This window comes from Lacerta agilis, chromosome 3 (genome assembly GCF_009819535.1).
Source record: "Lacerta agilis isolate rLacAgi1 chromosome 3, rLacAgi1.pri, whole genome shotgun sequence".
NCBI lineage: Eukaryota > Metazoa > Chordata > Lepidosauria > Squamata > Lacertidae > Lacerta > Lacerta agilis.
In genome coordinates this window covers 55,476,325-55,496,924 of record NC_046314.1, presented here as the reverse complement: position 1 = coordinate 55,496,924, position 20,600 = coordinate 55,476,325, and the positions used below count along the sequence as shown (strand labels likewise).

The 20,600-nt window shown below is 39.9% G+C and overlaps 1 protein-coding gene across 8 annotated transcripts in view; it reads right to left on the bottom strand.

Annotated features, from left to right (window-relative positions):
- The window catches only part of LAMA2 (laminin subunit alpha 2), a 362,452-nt gene that overhangs the window by 240,268 nt on the left and 101,584 nt on the right, over nucleotides 1–20,600 (bottom strand). For all 8 annotated transcript variants that reach the window (XM_033143752.1, XM_033143756.1, XM_033143755.1 and 5 more), the window contains exon 4: nucleotides 9,280–9,522. In XM_033143752.1, coding sequence (XP_032999643.1) covers nucleotides 9,280–9,522 — 243 coding nt within the window. The remainder of the gene's footprint in view (nucleotides 1–9,279; nucleotides 9,523–20,600) is intronic.

Sequence of the window (20,600 nt, the reverse complement as noted above, 5' to 3'; positions counted from 1 at the left end):
CACTACCAATTCATTTTTAGCTGCCATTTCCTGTTGCTGTTGTTTTAATATAGAGGTTTTGTGCAACAGCAGTCTTGTGCAAAATCTCTGTATTAAAAATAAAAATGGAAGTTTAATAGTTGGTGGATGTTCTGTGAGCATGCCCTCAGCATGCTGCAACTGGAAATAGGCACACTTGGAAATATGTGTTGTTTCAGCAACTGAAAGGAACCAACACATTCTGTACCTGCCAATTCTTCCCAAAGAGCCCATTTTATTTTAAACAGCTGCTTTGCACAAGAGCAGCAAGGCACAAAACAGCTGTTAAACAGAAATTACAAACTCACAAACATGTCTTCAGCAACAATGGGGGGAAATTGGCAAGCTGTATCCTTTCCTTGGGGCTGATGGAAGCAAAATGGCTAGGTTGTGCTCAGGCGAGGAGCAAACAGAAGTAGGGGGCGTGGCAATAAATGGCAGGCAACAAAACATCACCTCACATGTAAAAAACAAAAACAAAAACCCATCACCCAGGCAATGTGCATCAAGTCAGGTAATGTGTGATTTTTATATATTGCTTTTTGTTCCCTTACTGTACCTCCCTTCTCCAGGTGGGATAATCTGAATTAATGAAGGATAGCAGGAGAGAGAAATGTGGTTGAAGGTTGGATGTAGAATGTGTGGGTGCCACAACAGAGAGATAGAGATAGAAGCAGCTTCAAATCCACATGAAACTTGTGGGTGAGATTGTATTTCACTTCATGGGTAAATTACATTCACTCAACACACTGTTACTTGGGATTTTTGGCTTGGGGGTCAAGTGATATGTCTTAATTAGAGTTGTGTTACCAAATAGGCAGGCCAAGGACTAATATAATAGCCACATGAATTATGTAAGATACAGGAAGCTTCAAATGTGCTCGACCACCAACAGAAAAGCCCTGTCACTGGAACCTGTCTGTCTCACATCTCACACCAAGAGAGTAATGGCCCATATATATATATATATATCTCAATATATGGGCAGCCTCATAGTGGCACAGGTGGTCCTTCAGATGAAGGCAACTGTCTTTAATTTTTGCAACAACTGAGAGAAACTTCTGAAATCTGGAGGCTTCATATAGCCAAAAAATAATTTGCTCTTTGGGATAATAATGAAAGTTATTTGCAACATTCCCTTTGCCCCTTAATAGCATTCTAGCACTTAAACAAAAGTATTGTTCAAGGCAGTGTAAGAGTTAGACACAAACATGACCAAATATGTTTCCTAACCCTTTCACCCTTAAATAGCACTGGCTTGTTCTGAACAGTGTGTACTTTGTAAATTGTTACATTTAAATCATTTACTATCCTAGACAGTTCTATGAATCATATTATTAATCATTGTTCTGTTTTCTACAGATGACATTAATTACTATCAAGCTTCTATAACACAAAGCCAGAATGGAAAGAAATTATTGTCAGCAGAAGGGTATCTTTATTTCAGCTTTCCCCAAGAGAAATAGAAGCAAGTCCCTTTCTCTGTTCTTTTTTTGAGCAATAAAAGTTTTCCAATCGTTTTTATCCTAGAGCATAATATCTACGTACACTTGCTTAATAGTGTTATTACTTCTTCTCTTTTTGCAGACTGAATAGCTTACTGAGAAGGTAATTGTGTACAGAAAGAATCCCAAATACTAATCTTTTTTCTAGTTCAAAATCCACCTCAAAGGTCTCTTGAGAAAAAGCTTTTTCACGTGCAAACTTGAGAATCATTCATGAGCATCTATATTCAGAAGTAACCCCTACTGATTTAAATGTGGCTTGTGCCCTAGAGTTAGGACTGCAGCCCTAACACCTCTGCTGTTAAAGACCAACTACACATTAGTTGTGGGCAAGCTACACATTAATGATGTGATTAGCAATCACATGTTATGTGCTTTAAAATTATATATCAAGCACGAGGGCCCTGATTGCTGTCTGGATCACAACACATGGGTCAATTCAAGCCTTCTTCTCCCAGCTGCATGAAATTGCCCCCCTTGGGCCCTTAGCATTAAGTGGGGGGATTGCTCCCATCAGTGCCTATGTGAGCTTTTTTTTAAAAAATTAATTGCTACATGGGGTGTAGACAGAATTTATTGGAGACTCCTGCTGGGAAATAAAAGCTTAAACCTCCTTTTCTCTACCTGCTGTGACCTTGATAACAACTACACGCACACATGCCCGGTGTTAAGTTTTAAAATGTGATTGCTAATCGTGTTGTCTGCGTGTCACTTTGAACCACATTTATTCTTCAGTAAGGTGAACAAAACACTGAGTGTGCTGGTGCATGAGGAGAAAATCACAGCTGTTTCACCGCTCCCCCACTCTTGCTGCTACCCTATCACATTTAGTCTACTCCTTGGAGTGCACACGATCTGTTCATTGGGCAACTGCCCCTGAAATGAATCTATCCTACCCAAGTTCCAATTGTGCAAGGATAAAAATGCAATTTAAAACTGCTGATGTAGCTAGTGCTACATAGGACCAATGTGGCCCAGAGGCTAAGCAATTGTTCAATAGTCAAGCAGTTAAGCCAGTAAGCAGAGAAGCAAGAAGGGTATGAGCAGGTGGGTAGGCAAGCCACCAAACAAGTCAGTAAGCAAGCCAGCATAGTTAAATACATAGTGAGATGATCAAGAATGGTCAGTTTGAGAAATCCCCAGGCTTTATTAAGAAGCAGATTGTTTAAATACAGAATCCATGCCAAAGTGGAGCTGGAACCCATTTGTGGCATCTAACAACAACAACAACAGGTATCTGAAGAAGTGTGCATGCACACGAAAACTCATACCAAGAACAAACTTAGTTGGTTTCTAAGGTGCTACTGGAAGGAATTATTTATTTATTTATTATTTTGTTTTGACTACGGCAGACCAACACGACTACCTACCTGTAACTGGAACAACAACTTCTATTATTTATATGCTGCCCATCTGACTGGGTTGCCCCAGCCACTCTGGGCAGCGTCTAGCAAATTAAAACATCTAGAAACCAGTGGTTTATCAGCCTTGCTGAGCTTGTAGCTTAGCAGTAGCTCAGAGCCGTCTGAAGTAGCGGTGCCTACACACAACAGACAGCTGATCATCTGTTCTCTCTCTCTCTCTCTCTCTCTCTCCTGTATATGTACGAGTGAAAAACAACAACAGGTTGACCAGAGACACACCATGTCAAACCTTCTCCCTTGTTTAGTGTACTGAAACTTGCATTGAGCAAATAAGCAATCATAAAAAGAAGCATGAAATGTGAGTCTTAAAAAAAAAGAGTACATTGATTGGAATGGAAGGGTCACTGAGTTTAATACATATACATGCATACAGAGACAGTGGGGAGTTTAGAACACTTTGGTAGATGTTGGCTTCCTTTTTGAGGGGGGTAGGAATTACATTTGCTATATTCAACCAATTTTACTGGGCAGCACGGTGTCACAGCGATTTTTCAAACCACGCTGGGTTGAATATGTTTCACTTTTGAGTACTTGTAGACATGTTGACCCTTTGACCCTATGGTGTTGACACTCTGAAACTCCCAGTGTGAAAGGATTAAATCAGGCTGTGGGGAGAATTGGATTTACAGTTCATTTGTAAGTCCTTTTCTCCTTCTCTCCATGCTTTCCTCTATCAGCCAATCAGTTTGTCCTGAACACCTATTCAAGCAGCAAAGGAATGAAGGAGATCTAAGAGAGGCATTGAGAAGTACCAGAGTTCAGCACTCCTGACATTATTGGCCTGACATTAGTGCAGCTCAGGAATGAGTTACATAGAAAAAAGGGAGTTTTTCAAAAGGAGTCAAGACCTACATTTCAAAGGGGGGGGGGCCTTAAAAATGGATCCAGGTGTTAGCAGATGAGCACATGGTAGATGAAAGCAGTAGCACAGCTACAGTGTCACGGCTTCTCTCTGAGGCTTTTCTCTATACAATCTAACTGGCTAAATTTTGTTGGCGTGATTATTTTTATTTTATTCCCCCCCCCTTTTGAGTTGTTTGTGGATTTCTAGATTCCCTTCAGTCTCTAAATGTGTGTTTTCAAGCTTCTGTTTGGCTAGCCAAATTAAACAAAGACTGACGCATTTGTTAAATCTGTTTTATAGGGACAGGAAGTTATCCTCTAGCCCTTATCTTTGTGCTGTATCAGGAGGGACCTAGCATTGAGAGTATGGAGGAAGCACTTGAAAAACTACCATATTTCACATCAGAATGGAAAGATGCTGATTTTTAATCTCATTTCGATGAATTTGTCCAGCATACATACAAATAACAACACCTGAAGCCCAATAAAACCATGCTTTTCTCAAGGTTGTTACTAAATTCTGTTTCTATCTGTGCTTTTCCATGAGCAAAGCACACAGAAATATCATGTTGTGTCTCCTGAGATTTATTTAGTTTATTTGAACTAAGTATATAGTGATATTCCCCATCATGCCAGGACTTTTATGCCACTGAACTGATAAATAATAGCTAAACTCCTGGCAGAAATAAACAATAGTGAGAAATTACATTTTTATTGAACTCTTTGAATGTTCTCTTGGCATAATAATTTTGAGCATTAATTCTGTGTTTCCTAATTCCCTGTGAAACAGTTTGGGATAACACATTGTCTAAAAGAAGAAATCCAGAGCAGGATCCATATTTATGCCACAGTTGTGCATACAGTATACCTTTGTTTCATACTGCAGTCTCTGCTGGAATAATTTGCAGCAACAAATGTTACTTAGTTCCTAGAACCTTATGCAGACAGATACTAAATCCACTGAGTGGTGGTCCTGTATTCCTTTCACAAATGAAAAAGAAACGTATACAGTGGTACCTCGGGTTACATACTCCGCTAACCCAGAAATAACACTTCAGGTTAAGAACTTTGCCTTAGGATAAGAACAGAAATCATGCTCTGGAGGCGCAGCGGCAGCAGGAGGCCCCATTAGCTAAAGTGGTGCTTCAGGTTAAGAACAGTTTCAGGTTAAGAACGGACCTCCAGAACGAATTAAGTATGTTACCAGAGGTACCACTGTAAATGTAACTATGAAACTATATAACCAGGCCTTTGGCTGAATAAACATTCTATGGACTTTCAAATGTGTTTGTGGTTTGTTTATGTTTATTATTATTATTACAAGGTATTTTGTGTTCTCACTTTGTATTCTTATGTGACCTGCAGATGAAGGGCAGTATAAAAATATTTTATCTCTGTCACTATATCTACACACACACACACACTTACTCATTCACAGTGTCTTAAAAATACTAAATGGCATTGATTTAGAAACAATACACACCTTTGAGTATAGAATCCATATCCAACACCCATGCCTGTATCTGTCTCCAGGATGCCGTGTCCTTACCTGACTCCTGCTTTCTCATAACTAATAGCTTCTTTTAAAACTCCTTTTACTGCACTGCTGTACTTATGAAGAATCAATACTGCATTAATACTCTCCATCTCTCTATGGGGAGTGTGCTTTTACCTATAATCTCACCAGGCAATCAAATGCAGTTTGATTAAAGAAAATGTGCAGGTGCCTTCTGATGTCTCCCTTTAAGGTAGTTTTGAAACTAAGGAAATCAGGAAATAGTTCATAGGCTAGGTTGTATAATATAGCTTCACATTACAAAGTTCACTAGTCACTCTCAGATAATAAAAGATATGTGCTTATGCACACTAAAAATGAATTTTATTATGACGATTAACTCTACAATTCAGCGGCTGAGTTGTATCCAGAACCTCTAATCATGGATTTCAGGGTGTTAGCAATTCACTGGCATGATTAATTTGCAAACTGCTTTTGTTCCCAGGAATAGTCACCATGTAGATCTAAACATATAGGACTCAAATTTATAGACAACAAAAAGTCATGCATGAGTCAGCTACCAATGAAGATGGGGACGGATGAGCAATAGACTAGAAGATGCAACTTGAAAGTAAAGCACAGCTAACTTATTATTATTTTGGAATTTAAAATCCTCCAAACAAATGTGACTCTTTCAGATTCACATTTACAACATCTGACCATCCCCAACTGCAGGAGAAGAAATGCACGAGTGCAGTGTTTAGCAGTATCAAGTTCCAAGGTATGGTCTTAGGACACATAATGCAGCCATCTTGCTGAAGCTAATCAGGTATGTGTTAATGCCTAGGTGGAAAAGATGCCCAAGAACTGTCAGCACCCATGGATTCTGCGTGGTATACTGGACTATGGCTGGATATAGATGTATCTTTAGCATCCGGTTTCTTGAACACAAGTCATTAAGTGTTGGCTTATAGGTGTGAAGAAGACATCACACGCCACAGAAGCAACTTTCACCTTGCATTCCCTAAGACACAATGCTTTCAAACTGAGTGTAGCCACACATTCAGCTGTAAAATTTCAAATGGGGATAATTGAGGAATATTCATGCATATGAGTGATATTTGAGGGATTTTCCTGCAGTATGAGTGACCCCCAAAGATAAGTATAAGATAAAAAGGACCTGGGATTTACAGAGGTATGGGGTGATGAAGGTGCATGTGCTGCGCAGTTCTTCTGAAAATGCTGGACCCAGGGACATAGGAGAGAATTTTGTAAGCCCTCTGTGTATGCTCCTTGTCTGAGATGTGGCTGTGTATCTTGGTGCACATACAGTGGTACCTCAGTTGTCGAACAGAATGTGTTCTGGGAGGCTGTTCGACTCCCGGAACCTTCAAAAACCAAGGCGCAGCTTCCAATGAAGCCACACTGGACGTTCGGCTTCGGAACATCGTTTGAAAGCCAGAACACTCACTTCTGGGTTTCGATCGTTCAGGAGCCAATTTGTTCGGGAGCCAAGGCGTTTGAGATCCAAGGTATGACTGTATCTGTTTTATAGTATCCATGTGCACTGCCATATGGTCTCTTGCGTTAATAAAGTAATTTGAAAACCACATAAAAAGCTACATATTCTGGTGGTTTCTTAAGGAATGCATGGCATTAGTAATCAAAACACACTTTTAGATGGGGCACTGCCCTCTTGTGCTATTGTTGCTTTATGCTTTATTTGCAAAGCACTGCAGTATCCCGATTGAAACCTGCATGTCATTAAAAGTCATTAAAACACTAGCATTGAAATGACAGAAAGCATAATGCATTGCAATATGATGGAAAACAGAAAACGTCTTAGTTAAGCTCTATGGGTAACAGGGTGTGATAGGTGGATAGAAACACTGCTCAGAAACTGTGCAGAGTGTACATATGGATACATGTGGAGGAACAGACATGAGGATGAGTGAACCAGATATCAGGGGGTGGGGGGAGAACCTAAAGAAAATTAGATTTCATCCTCCATCAGATATGAAAGTAATTCGTGACAAACCTCTGCTCTTCAGAGCTGATTTCTGATTTTACTGATTAGACTGAAAAGGATAAAAAAGGAAGAATGCAATGCATGGGGTCATTAGAAAGTTCAGCCTCAATGAAGATCAAGTTAAACAAAAGCCCTGTATCTTCCACAGGAAAAAAAAAAGATATTACTAAGAGTAAGAGTTAATGTCCCTAGAATAATTTTACATAACAAGATTAATAAAAACATAGGCACTAAGTTCTAAACCTTAAAAAGAAGAAACCAACTGCTTTTTATAAAGAACAAAATTAAATGCAAATAGCAGTGGCTTCAATGCAAGTGAAATGAAGCAAAAATCACCATGGTTACCATTAATTTTTAGTTTTCAGATTAATGAAAATCGCAGGAATCAAACGTGATGATGCCAGCTTTGTAAAGCTTTTGAAAAGGTTGAAATTTTATTAAATGAGGAGGAAAGGTAGTGTAAAGGCAGCTGCACGTTTACACCACATAGTCTTAATTAGTGCTGAAAGGAAAGCTCACACAATTATGGCTCTTTTCATATTATCAATATTGTTAGCCTAGCATAGATAAAGAACAGCAAACTCCTTAGAACCCAGTGGAGTATAGTAATTTTCAATTTTAAACTATCATAAAACCCAACAACGCAACCTGAAATTTATGCCAAAAAAATTCTTGGAAAAAAACAAGTTTTGTGGTATGACATGGAAATCCACAATCTTTTTTAAAAGCATATTGTTTGGCATTTATGTTTTTAAATATAAATCTGATTTTATACATTCATTTCAGCCTTTTCATTATAATTTGACAACCAGGAAGCTCTTTATGACTCACTTCCCCACAAAACATATCACCTACCTATCCATCACTAATTTGTACACAATGTACCATATGAGTCAGAAATGACACATCCAAAATCCCTTTGGACATATCCAAAAATGCAAACTAGGAATGGAACATTTGCCATTTGATCACTCTCTTAGGGTCCAATTTTACAGAGAAGATCCATCAGCTGAGAGGCTACAGTTTGACAAAAGCTGTGCTATGCCAGTGGATATGCCACCACTCTGTACTACCGTATATTGCCCTCTGCATGCTGAACTGAAAGCTAAGTTTATCCATGATTTGTTGCATTAGATACCTGATGTGGATGCCAAGTGAAAATCACATATTTGTTGTCTGGTTTTCACAAATTTGTGACAGCCAAATTTGTGAGATTTGCAGTTGCTTGCCCAGCATTTTAGTGTACGTTTCTCCTAATATACATATTTTTTGCATATGTAAGCCTACCAAACACATTTTATTATTTTTTGCAAGAAATGTAGAAACATTTTGGCATGTTATTTTTCAGCAATACTGATTGGGGTAGTTTGAATGTTAAGGAATAGCTTAATTTCTGGTTGTCCATTGTTTTGGAAAGGGAAAATGGGAACTGAACCAAAACAGTCCCCCGTTTATTTCACCACGACAGACCAAAGCTAGGGTGTAGCTCAGCACTAAATCACAGCACACAATTGCATAAACACCTCACAGGGAAATCATAACTTCGGCCATATGGCATAAGGCTAAATCCTTCTGGACACATGTGATGCACACGTAGAGCTCACAAACGGGAACTCTGGAGAACCAAGCAAAGGCACAGCACTGGAAGAGAGTGAGATGCTACTTTGCTGCTTAACACCTTTTGCTCTGCTCCAGCACCTTGAACAAACGTTTCTACTCAAGCATCAAATCAAGAGGGCTCCCTATCTTCACAGCCTGTAAATGACGTTGCAAAGCTTGAGTATAGCCACTGTCACAGGATATAAAATTTTAGACATCTGAAAATACTTTCTTCTGTATACCATGGTTATGTTTGAAAACTTCTCATCTTATACCTGCACAAACATTAATTTATGGGTAAATATGCATATTCAGAGAGCAGTGTGGCTGCCACCATATTGACATTGCAGTACTCCCCCATCTTACCTCTCCATTCTCCAGTGGATGAATCTTGGAGTAATATGAAGTGCATATAACTTCATCATCTTTTGTATACGATGGAGGTCCAGTGCGGGGAAGAATGTTGTAGTGAGTTAGACATTCTGTGTCTGTGATAGCGTAGTACTGCCAGGGCTCGTAGTTGACACCATCTAGTGAACGTTCCAAAATCCAGTTTCCAGGTCGTGGTGAATTAGCTGCTTTTAAAATGATATAAGCAATTTGGAACACCTGGGAGAATGTGAGAAAAAAATAAATATATCAGAATAACTGGTTGAAGTATATTTTTCTTTTGCTCATATACCAGCAAGCAATGCTGATTCTAAAGAAGTTTGATATTATAGCTTGGCTTTAGCAAAGTCTGCAGAGAAAACAGTAGCATATATGCTGTTTACAGCAGCATCCCATACATGAGAAGTGAAGCTGAACATTCACTCTGTGTTAAATCTCCTGCACACTATTGCTGTTCTATGGTTGCTTGCTTTGGGATAGATGTCTAGCATATAAAGTAGCGTGAAAGGGCTGTACCTCAATCTCAAGCTCTACCACTAAGCTCCTAGCAGTTCCTATATCTAATATGAAGGAGCTTGGGTCAAGGGGCTATGAAAGAGGGAGAGCACAGCAAAGATAAACACTGATTCAGGTTCTAGAACCATCACAATGTAATGTAATGTGATGTGATGTGCTGTACCCACATGGGTGCCAACTTGAATAAAATATGGGGCAGGGAACTAGGTAAGCCCTACTCCACATAATCAATCACAAGACATGGTGCGCGCGCACACACACACACACACCCCATTATACAAATTTAGTAAATAAATACAAATTTAGTAAAAAATAAAATTTCAATAACCTCACGAAACCGCTACCCCTGAGCTCCACTATCCTCCATATATTTCCCAGTCCCCAGTTGGTGTTCCAATTCCATCTGGAAACCCATTTTAATCTTTCTTCATCCAAGAAACACCACCCTGAACATTCAGCTGGTGATTTCTACCTGCAGCTTATGAGTACTGCTCTCATATAAGCAGATTATGAACATTTAATCAACACTCATTATGATTTGCTCTTTCACCTGCCTTTCCAACTAATTTACAAAGGATTTATTTTCAACTAACCTACTTACCAAGACTGATACACAAGACACAATTATATTTGAATAAGCTTTGAATGTGCTAATAATTTATCTTTTTGTAAATCAGATTTTATTACAACCCAGATAAAAATGAAACAGGTAGATACGAGTATACATCTCAGCAAGAATAATTAAAATAAAAGGATTTCATAGATACTAACATTTAGAATGTAGCAAACTCTCAGACAAAATATATCACAAAGATGGGCAGTTGGATGACAGGGGTATAGGTACTGCCCTCTGAACAGCATTTTATATACTGGAAATCCATCCATTATATAAAGCAAAGTATTAGCATACATTGAAAGGTAATAGGGTTTAATTCTAGAAGGCCTCTCCAACACTGCTGTATAATATATAAATCAATATTTATCATACAGAAGAAACACTATTATGTATCTGCTCAGTTTTCCTGGAGACAATCATGTATTTCTCCAGTTCCAATACAGGCCCTCTTGAAGATAATGGAGAACCACAGAAAGCCATCATTTCCATTTCTAGGGTTCTTAAGAAATGCAAGGTGTAAACAGAAAGCTTAGTGTTTTCAGTTCTGGAGTTATAGCAAGAAGTATGAAGAATGACAAAGAAAATTTTATGGTGGGAAACTAGAAGACAATGTTCCATATCATTAGTTGGTGAAAGCTTGGGTTTTTACTGGAACTCTGCCAATTCACACCAACTGAAGTTCGTGAATATTATAATTACAGAGTGGAACAGATGAAATAATTAGAGCTGTTTCATTTTTTTTTCATGGGAGCTTGGCAGCTTTTCCAGTGTTGGCATTAAAATGTGTAAAGGAGAAAAATGGAGATTTCACACTAATACTTTGCTACTGTAACTAAGTACTTCAGGGGTTTCCCAGCAGAGAATTCTGAGAGCTTTCTAAAAATGAATTTAGTGTCAGCTAACATTTATATTTTGTTGTGTTTTTAATGCTGTGTTCAAGAAAGGTTCTGGGGTGACTGCCTCACTTTCTAAATTATCCAGATGTGAGCATTGTACTGTTTAGTGCTGCATAAAGCTGTATCATGGAGCATTACCCCTTATTGACCATCCGTGTCCTTTAACTGTGACTTGCAAGCACCTAGCAGCAAACAGAGTGAAATCTATGTCTGGCTGGCTAAGCCTGCTAGCAAAGAGGATAGTTAACTGTCATCACAACAAACTGGTAGAGCATAAGAAGTGTCCTTTGGGATCAGACCGAAGACTGATCTTGTCCTATTTCAAACAGTGACCAGCCAAACATTTCCAGGAAACCAAGTGGGATATTGTTCTCCCCAGCTTTTTATTACCCAGCAACTAGAATACATAGGGCTGTATCCAACTAACTTAAGAGTCATTGAAATTAATGGACCTATATGAGAGATTCCCAATTGTGCAATGCTTGGAAATCCATTTTTTCCATCTTTGCAGTAGAAGGACCTGCACCACCATTAGAACAGGGTTAGGCTAAATGGCGTCCTCCAGATGTTAGGACTCCAACTCTCATCAGCCCCAGACAGCATGTCAAATGGTGATGGGAGTTGTAATCCAGCAACATCTAGAGGGAACCCTGCTATAGAACTTGTTCTACTTGCTTTCCTGAAGACTAGAAGAACTGTCCCAGATAGGATATTGACATCCTTTTCATAAAGTATACTGAACCATCTAACTTGACTGTGTCAGGCCAAAATGTAGTTCCATCAGGCTACCACTATTCCCTTGGACTTTTAAGTGATTCCTAGCCAATTAGGTTGCTTCTATTCACTCACGTCACCCTAGTCCTATCAAACCCATTGTCCCACACTCACCTCTGATCATTGGCTGACAGTTCTTTGTGTCCCATATCTGACTTTTTATCCTTCCTTTCCCTGTCCCAAGTGAAATACAGACAGCCATTATCTAATGTAATAGCAAAGTACTTTCTCCTTCACAACATGCAGGTGGTTCCAGATAATAAGGGAGGAAGTCAACATCACACTCGAGGAGTGACCAGCCCAATGTCATTCAGTAAGCTTCATGGCTGAGTGGGGATTTGAACCCTGGTTTCCCAGGCCCTAGTTCAGAAGGGCCATTACAGTTTCCACTAGCATGACTCAAGACAGACACTGGAACCTGACTGTTCAAACCTGCTGAATGTTATAGGGAGGAAATACTGATGGTCGTCTTGGGTGACAGTTGCTTACAGGAATTTAGCTATAATCATTATACACTTCCTCAAGGACACAGTGGCAGCAACAAGGTATGTCACAAAAAGTGGTTATGCTGTTCTCATTGCTGCTCCTTAGTCTTTCAGCTCTCGCTCACTCCCCTTCCCGACATTTCCAACACAAACCCTCTACTCTCTTCATTTCCCCACTAAATGACAGAGTGAACTCAAGTCAGTAGTTATAGCCACACTGAATCAGATGAATGGATGTAATTTATAGCAAACAATGTTGTTGTTGTTCAGTCGTTCAGTCGTGTCCGACTCTTCGTGACCCCATGGACCAGAGCACGCCAGGCACACCTATCCTTCACTGCCTCTCGCAGTTTGGCCAAACTCATGTTAGTAGCTTCGAGAACACTGTCCAACCATCTCATCCTCTGTCGTCCCCTTTTCCTTGTGCCCTCCATCTTTCCCAACATCAGGGTCTTTTCTAGGGATTCTTCTCTTCTCATGAGGTGACCAAAGTACTGGAGCCTCAACTTCAGGATCTGTCCTTCTAGTGAGTACTCAGGGCTGATTTCTTTGAGAATGGATAGGTTTGATCTTCTTGCAGTCCATGGGACTCTCAAGAGTCTCCTCCAGCACCATAATTCAAAAGCATCAATTCTTCGGCGATCAGCCTTCTTGATGGTCCAGCTCTCACTTCCGTACATTACTACTGGGAAAACCATAGCTTTAACTATACGGACCTTTGTTGGCAAGGTGATGTCTTTGCTTTTTAAGATGCTGTCTAGGTTTGTCATTGCTTTTCTCCCAAGAAGCAGGCGTCTTCTAATTTCGTGACTGCTGTCACCATCTACAGTGATCATGGAACCCAAGAAAGTGAAATCTCTCACTGCCTCCATTTCTTCCCCTTCTATTTGCCAGGAGGTGATGGGACCAGTGGCCATGAGCTTAGTTTTTTTGATGTTGAGCTTCAGACCATATTTTGCACTCTCTTCTTTCACCCTCATTAAAAGGTTCTTTAATTCTTCCTCACTTTCTGCCATCAAGGTAGTATCATCAGCATATCTGAGGTTGTTGATATTTTTTCCGGCAATCTTAATTCCGGTTGGGGATTCATCCAGTCCAGCCTTTCGCATGATGAATTCTGCATATAAGTTAAATAAGCAGGGAGACAATATACAGCCTTGTCGTACTCCTTTCCCAATTTTGAACCAATCAGTTGTTCCATATCCAGTTCTAACTGTAGCTTCTTGTCCCACATAGAGATTTCTCAGGAGACAAATGAGGTGATCCGGCACTCCCATTTCTTTAAGAACTTGCCATAGTTTGCTGTGGTCGACACAGTCAAATGCTTTTGCATAGTCAATGAAGCAGAAGTAGATGTTTTTCTGGAATTCTCTGGCTTTCTCCATAATCCAGCGCATGTTTGCAATTTGGTCTCTGGTTCCTCTGCCCCTTCGAAATCCAGCTTGCACTTCTGGGAGTTCTCGGTCCACATACTGCTTAAGCCTGCCTTGTAGAATTTTAAGCATGACCTTGCTAGCGTGTGAAATGAGTGCAATTGTGCGGTAGTTGGAGCATTCTTTGGCACTGCCCTTCTTTGGGATTGGGATGTAGACTGATCTTCTCCAATCCTCTGGCCACTGCTGAGTTTTCCAAACTTGCTGGCATATTGAGTGTAGCACCTTAACAGCATCCTCTTTTAAAATTTTAAATAGTTCAGCTGGAATATCATCACTTCCACTGGCCTTGTTGTTAGCAAGGCTTTCTAAGGCCCATTTGACTTCACTCTCCAGGATGTCTGGCTCAAAGTCAGCAACCACATTTCCTGGGGTGTATGAGACCTCCATATCTTTCTGGTATAATTCCTCTGTGTATTCTTGCCACCTCTTCTTGATGTCTTCTGCTTCTGTTAGGTCCTTTCCACTTTTGTCCTTAATTGTGGTAATCTTTGCACGAAATGTTCCTTTCATATCTCCAATTTTCTTGAATAAATCTCTGGTTTTTCCCATTCTGTTATTTTCCTCTATTTCTTTGCATTGCTCGTTTAGAAAGGCCCTCTTGTCTCTCCTTCCTATTCTTTGGAAATCTGCATTTAATTTCCTGTATCTTTCACGATCTCCTTCGCATTTTGCTTGTCTTCTCTCCCCCGCTATTTGTAAGGCCTCATTGGACAGCCACTTTGCTTTCTTGCATTTCTTTTTCATTGGGATGGTTTTCGTTGCTGTCTCCTGTATAATGTTACGAGCCTCCATCCACAGTTCTTCAGGTACTCTATCCACCAAATCTAAATCCTTGAACCTGTTCTTCACTTCAACTGTGTATTCATAAGGAATTTGATTTAGATTGAATCTTACTGGCCCAGTGGTTTTTCCTACTTTCTTCAGTTTAAGCTGGAATTTTGCTATAAGAAGCTGATGATCTGAGCCACAGTCAGCTCCAGGTCTTGTTTTTGCTGAGTGTATAGAGCTTCTCCATCTTTGGCTGCAGAGAATATAATCAATCTGATTTCGATGTTGCCCATCTGGTGATGTCCATGTGTAGAGTCGTCTCTTGTGTTGTTGGAAAAGAGTGTTTGTGATGACCAGCTTGTTCTCTTGACAGAACTCTATTAGCCTTTGCCCTGCTTCGTTTTGATCTCCAAGGCCAAACTTGCCAGTTGTTCCTTTTATCTCTTGACTCCCTACTTTAGCATTCCAATCCCCTATAATGAGAAGAACATCCTTCTTTGGTGTCATTTCTATAAGGTGTTGTAGGTCTTCATAGAATTGGTCAATTTCGGTTTCTTCAGCACTGGTAGTTGGTGCATAAACTTGGATTACTGTGATGTTAAGAGGTCTGCCTTGGATTCGTATCGAGATCATTCTATCATTTTTGAAATTGCATCCCAGTACAGCTTTCGCCACTCTTTTGTTGACTATGAGGGCCACTCCATTTCTTTTACGGGATTCCTGCCCACAGTAGTAGATATGATAGTCATCCGAACTGAATTCGCCCATTCCTGTCCATTTTAGTTCACTGATGCCTAGGATGTCAATGTTTATTCTTGCCATCTCATTTTTTACCACATCCAGCTTACCAAGGTTCATGGTTCTTACATTCCAGGTTCCTATGCAATACTTTTCTTTACAGCATTGGACTTTCCTTTCGCTTCCAGGCATATCCGCAACTGAGCGTCCTTTCGGCTTTGGCCCAGCCGCTTCATCAGCTCTGGATCTACTTGTACTTGTCCTCCGCTCTTCCCCAGTAGCATGTTGGACGCCTTCCGACCTGAGGGGCTCATCTTCCAGCGTCATATCTTTTATATGCCTGTTGTCTTTGTCCATGGAGTTTTCTTGGCAGGGATACTGGAGCGGCTTGCCAGTTCCTTCTCCAGGTGGATCACGTTTGGTCCAAACTCACCACTATGACCTGTCCATCTTGACCTGTCCATAGCTTCCCTGAGTAATTCAAGCCCCTTCGCCACGACAAGGCAGTGATCCATGAAGGGGGCAAACAATGTAGTGCAGCTTAAATACGGCTAAAGTATATTTTACCCTTTCACAAAATGAAGCTGTTTGAAACGAATTGGTCTGTTTGGAGTGCTTGGTAATTTAAGGTTCTTTTCCTGTTTGAATACCTTGGGAAACGACTGCATTTTACAAGAGCTCCTCTCTGACTTATTATTGTGGGGAGCCATATTCAATTTTCAGCTGCCAGTTTTTGGGGATGGAGGGCAAGGAATAAATGCCTCAGTTGTTCTAAAGATGTCCAATTGCATTTATATTACTCCAGCCATAGAGATTATTGGGTCACATAGTACTTAGATGAGAAAAAGAGAGAGAACTGTGAAGCACTCAAATCAACCATTCTAAAAGTTGGGTTATATTCAGTGCTCTGAGTTTAAAATGTTTGCAAAAGGTGGCAGGCTAGCATGAATTTAGCATTGCTCCCAGGAAATGTGGTGTTTCCTCTGACTTGCTATCACATGAGTTAAGAGAGGGAAATTGAATAGGAGCATGATTGAAATCACCAAGGCAGGCAATTGGAAACAATGGGTTGTTCTTTTTTGAAAGAAAATCTGAGCCACAGTTTTTTCTTGACACAACTCTCTTCAATGAATGATTCTCTAATGAAGGATGCGATTCATTCTTAAACCTTAAGTTGTCTTCATCTTGAAGGTCATGTTCAAAGTGTTAACCAAGCAAACATATTTGGGATTCTGAGCAACTTTCAGCTAGGTTGATTGACCCCTGGAAATTCTTGCCTGTTTCTATCACATAGCAGCACTCTGTCAATGTAAGGACATAAGAAAGGCACTTTTGAGCAGACCAAAGGCTCACTAAGCCTAGCATCCTACTTTTTTCTGTGGCCAGCCAGAAGCCTTCAGGTAGCCCACAGCCAGGGCATGAAAGTAACAGCTCACTCTGGTTCTTGCTCCCCAGGACGTGGGATTTCTAAACCAGGAGATTGCATCCAACCACAATGACTACTAACTCAATGAAATTTGTGTGACTCTTTTGTAAAATCACTGAAGTTTAATGGCCATCAGTACATCTTGCAACAGTGAATGCCATAAAATAATTGTGTGCTGTGTGAAGTATCTGATACCTATCTGAAATACATAAATTGTGACCTCAAAGCTCTGGCCCTTAATCCCATGTGTACTGAAACTACAGTACCTGTGGTTTATTCAGTGTTGCAGAAATACATTCTGCGCATGCTCAGGGACAACTTTTTTGAAACTGATGTCTAATCCCAGAGGGATTGTTCAATTGTGGATATTCCATGGGGCAGAAATACATTCTCCACGTGCTCAGGGCTTTCAGAACAGGACCTGACCTCTGTGACCTTTCCCCAGACAACATCTTTGTGAGTTTCTGGTTGAAAGCCGACCATCACTCACCACTTACTTGGATAATCTGAAGCTTTGGTTCATTTATGTTTGCTCAGAATTAACACATCTTCATTTCAAAAGAACATGGTGCTTTGCTCTGTGATACATGCCATTAAAAGCATTTAAAAATATTGCTCCAAATTTCACCTCCAGACTCTATAGCTTTGGGCCTATCTGTTCTGCATTACATGGTTCACTTCTGGTCTCAACTCAATGTGCCAGTGCTTACATTTGAAATTCTAACCACCTTTGCTCCTGGGTGAATTGAGGAGTTTTAGTCTCCCATATGTAGGCTTCCAAACATTCCTGCTTCTAGCATCTCCCTTAGATTGCCATTTGGCAGCTAGGGATGCAGATCAGACCTGCTTTACTTGTGTCACTAATGGTCTGGAATTGCCTTCCAAGGCAGATCTGTATGGACTTATCACTATATTGCCTTATTGGGCATATGAGTATTCTACGTAAGGCTAGGTAAAAATTTATTTCAGTGTCGGGGGGGGGGGGATACAATTTACAGAGGAAAATATTTTGAACTACATACTTGCAATATGGAATTTGATAACTGGAGACCGTAAATGGATTCTTCATGCCCTTACTATGGCCAAAAGATTGATACTGATGCACTGGAAATAAGTGTATGGTTCCATTTAATCAATGGATTGAAGATATGACTACACGGATTGCTTATAGATGTAGATTTTGCATAGATAAGTATAATGATATTTGGAACACATTTATACAAAATATAGTAGGTTATATGTATAGATTAGATAAGTATATATACAGTGGTACCTCTGGTTGCGAATGGGATCCGTTCCGGAGGCCCATCCGCAACATGAAAAACCTGCAACCTGAAGTGCCATATCTGCGCAGGTGCACGGCGCGATTTGGCACTTGTGCGCATGCATGAAGTGTTGTTTAGTGCTACCGTGCATGTGCGAGCAGCAAAACCTGGAAGTAACCCTTTCCAGTACTTCCGGGTCACCGCGGGACGCAACCTGAAAAAATGTAACATGAAGCAAACGTAACATGAGGTATGGCTGTAATTGTTAACTTTTATAATGATACAGTATACCTTTTATTTTTATTTTTTCATTTAGTTTAATTAAACTGTTCTAAAAATAATAAATGAAATTTATGTCAGTGAAATTTTATGAGAATGTAAGGAACTATAAGGATATTGTGTTAGTATTAGTGGTTTGTGAAAAATTTGTTGAATCACACTTGTACAGCTATTTCATGAAGAGATATACTTTCTACCATGCACTCAAAGCCATCTGGTTTTATCTATTAAAAGAAAACTTATTCCCCCCTTTGGCATTTAGAAGAGTGGAATGCAGCACATTTCAACTGTTATAACAAGAATGGTTGTCATATTAGTTCCAAATGCAGACAGGTGTGGTTCAAATAATAGCTTCTACTTGGCTAAATCTGTTGCTAGCAATCTGTTGACTCCTGATCCAGTATCTTGAACTCTGTATTCAGACCTACATTCTGGATGCAAAGATCCAGCCTGGGAATAGTGTGTGCAAGGCTTCCCCAAATCGTTTGGGGGGTGGTGTGGTGTTTGGAATGGTTTCCAAGTAGGCACAGAATACTAGCATTAAGTTTCATTCCATTAACATGCTGGACTGGAGTCCACAGGTGTTTAGATATTATGTGTATTGTGTTTCTTGCAGCAGGATAGTAAGATCTACATCTATTTTTTCTGCTCACTGCAGATCTGAAACTTTTAGCACTTTCTTTTAGCTAAGCCAATGATGAAAAATGCAGTAAGAGTGTTTTTAAAAAGAGCCCAGAAAATAATCAAAATTCCAAATTAATCAAAACTCTTTTGAGACTGGATTTATTTTAATGTGAAGACCTACTACCAGTAATTATTAATATAGCATACCAAACTCATTTTGAAGCATAGAATAGACAATAGACTATTCTCTCCACTTCAGCCTTTAATTGTGAAAAATTCCACAAGTTCTTTGTTAAAATTATACCAATTTATTTACATCTGAGAAAGTTGAGGAATACCCTAGATATTGCAGTGTCCATTCCACAGCTTAACTGTCAGAGAGTGGCTTCATGAAAAGAAACAATGGAAAGGGGTGGGGAGAGAAGCAATCCTTGAGAACTAGATAAGCAGTCAGAGACCTGGCATAAGAGAATGGATATTTTCTCTGCCTTTCCAAAATCCCCACAAGGGAGCAGGCCCATATTGTAAGAAACAAAGACTACAGAAACCAATAGAAACTAGGAACACTTGACATTTTAAAATGACACTGCAGGTTAGAGCTGTAAATCTAGTCAAATATTGGGTCCAAATCTTGCACCAGCTCTGCAATATACAACATGCAATCTAACTGGACTATTGATGCTGACTTGAATGAGATAAAACAAATGAGATAGTAAGAGAAGGAGGCAACGGCAGCATAATGGCAGCTTGTTTCAAAAAGGGCTGCTCTGAAGTAACTGGTTTATGGAACGCAGCCTAAGCATATTAGTTGAAGATAATGAGAGAACAGGGTTGCACTAGTTTTTATGGACTACAGCCCACTTCTTAAGGTGCATGAAATCTTAAATTGTCAGATACACACACACGTGCACACACACACACACATACACACTCTCATGATACGTAAGGAATACCTGCAGTCTCTCTCTTAGAAATGCTTCAGGCTTATGGAAGGTTGCGGGCCCAGTTCTGAGATAATGGAGTATCCTATGGGTTTGGGAAGGGGATTCTTGTTTTGAGAAAATCTTGCATCCAGTGTGCCCTAATACCAGGAAGCAGCAGGAATCTGGATAACTTCAAAAGTTTGTATTTTTTGGCAAACAATAGATCAACAGCTCTGCATAACAGCTAAGACTTCCTACACTGGCGAGACCAATGTTTCAGTTAGTTCCCACTGAGCTATGGAAGTAGCCACACCCAGAGAGGGGAGGAGTATGTTCTGTTGCATGCCAGACATGTCACATTGCCACCTTTAGGATCAGTTCCAAGGTGATCATTTGCTGAAGAAATGTGAAATGCACCACACACACAAAATGAACATTCAGATCACTCACTCAAGGACATCATCCTCAAACTAAAGTAAATGCTGAAGCTCACAGATTTTACTGTGAACTGAATCCATGCACAATTAGTTCACACCTTACATTTTGTGCAT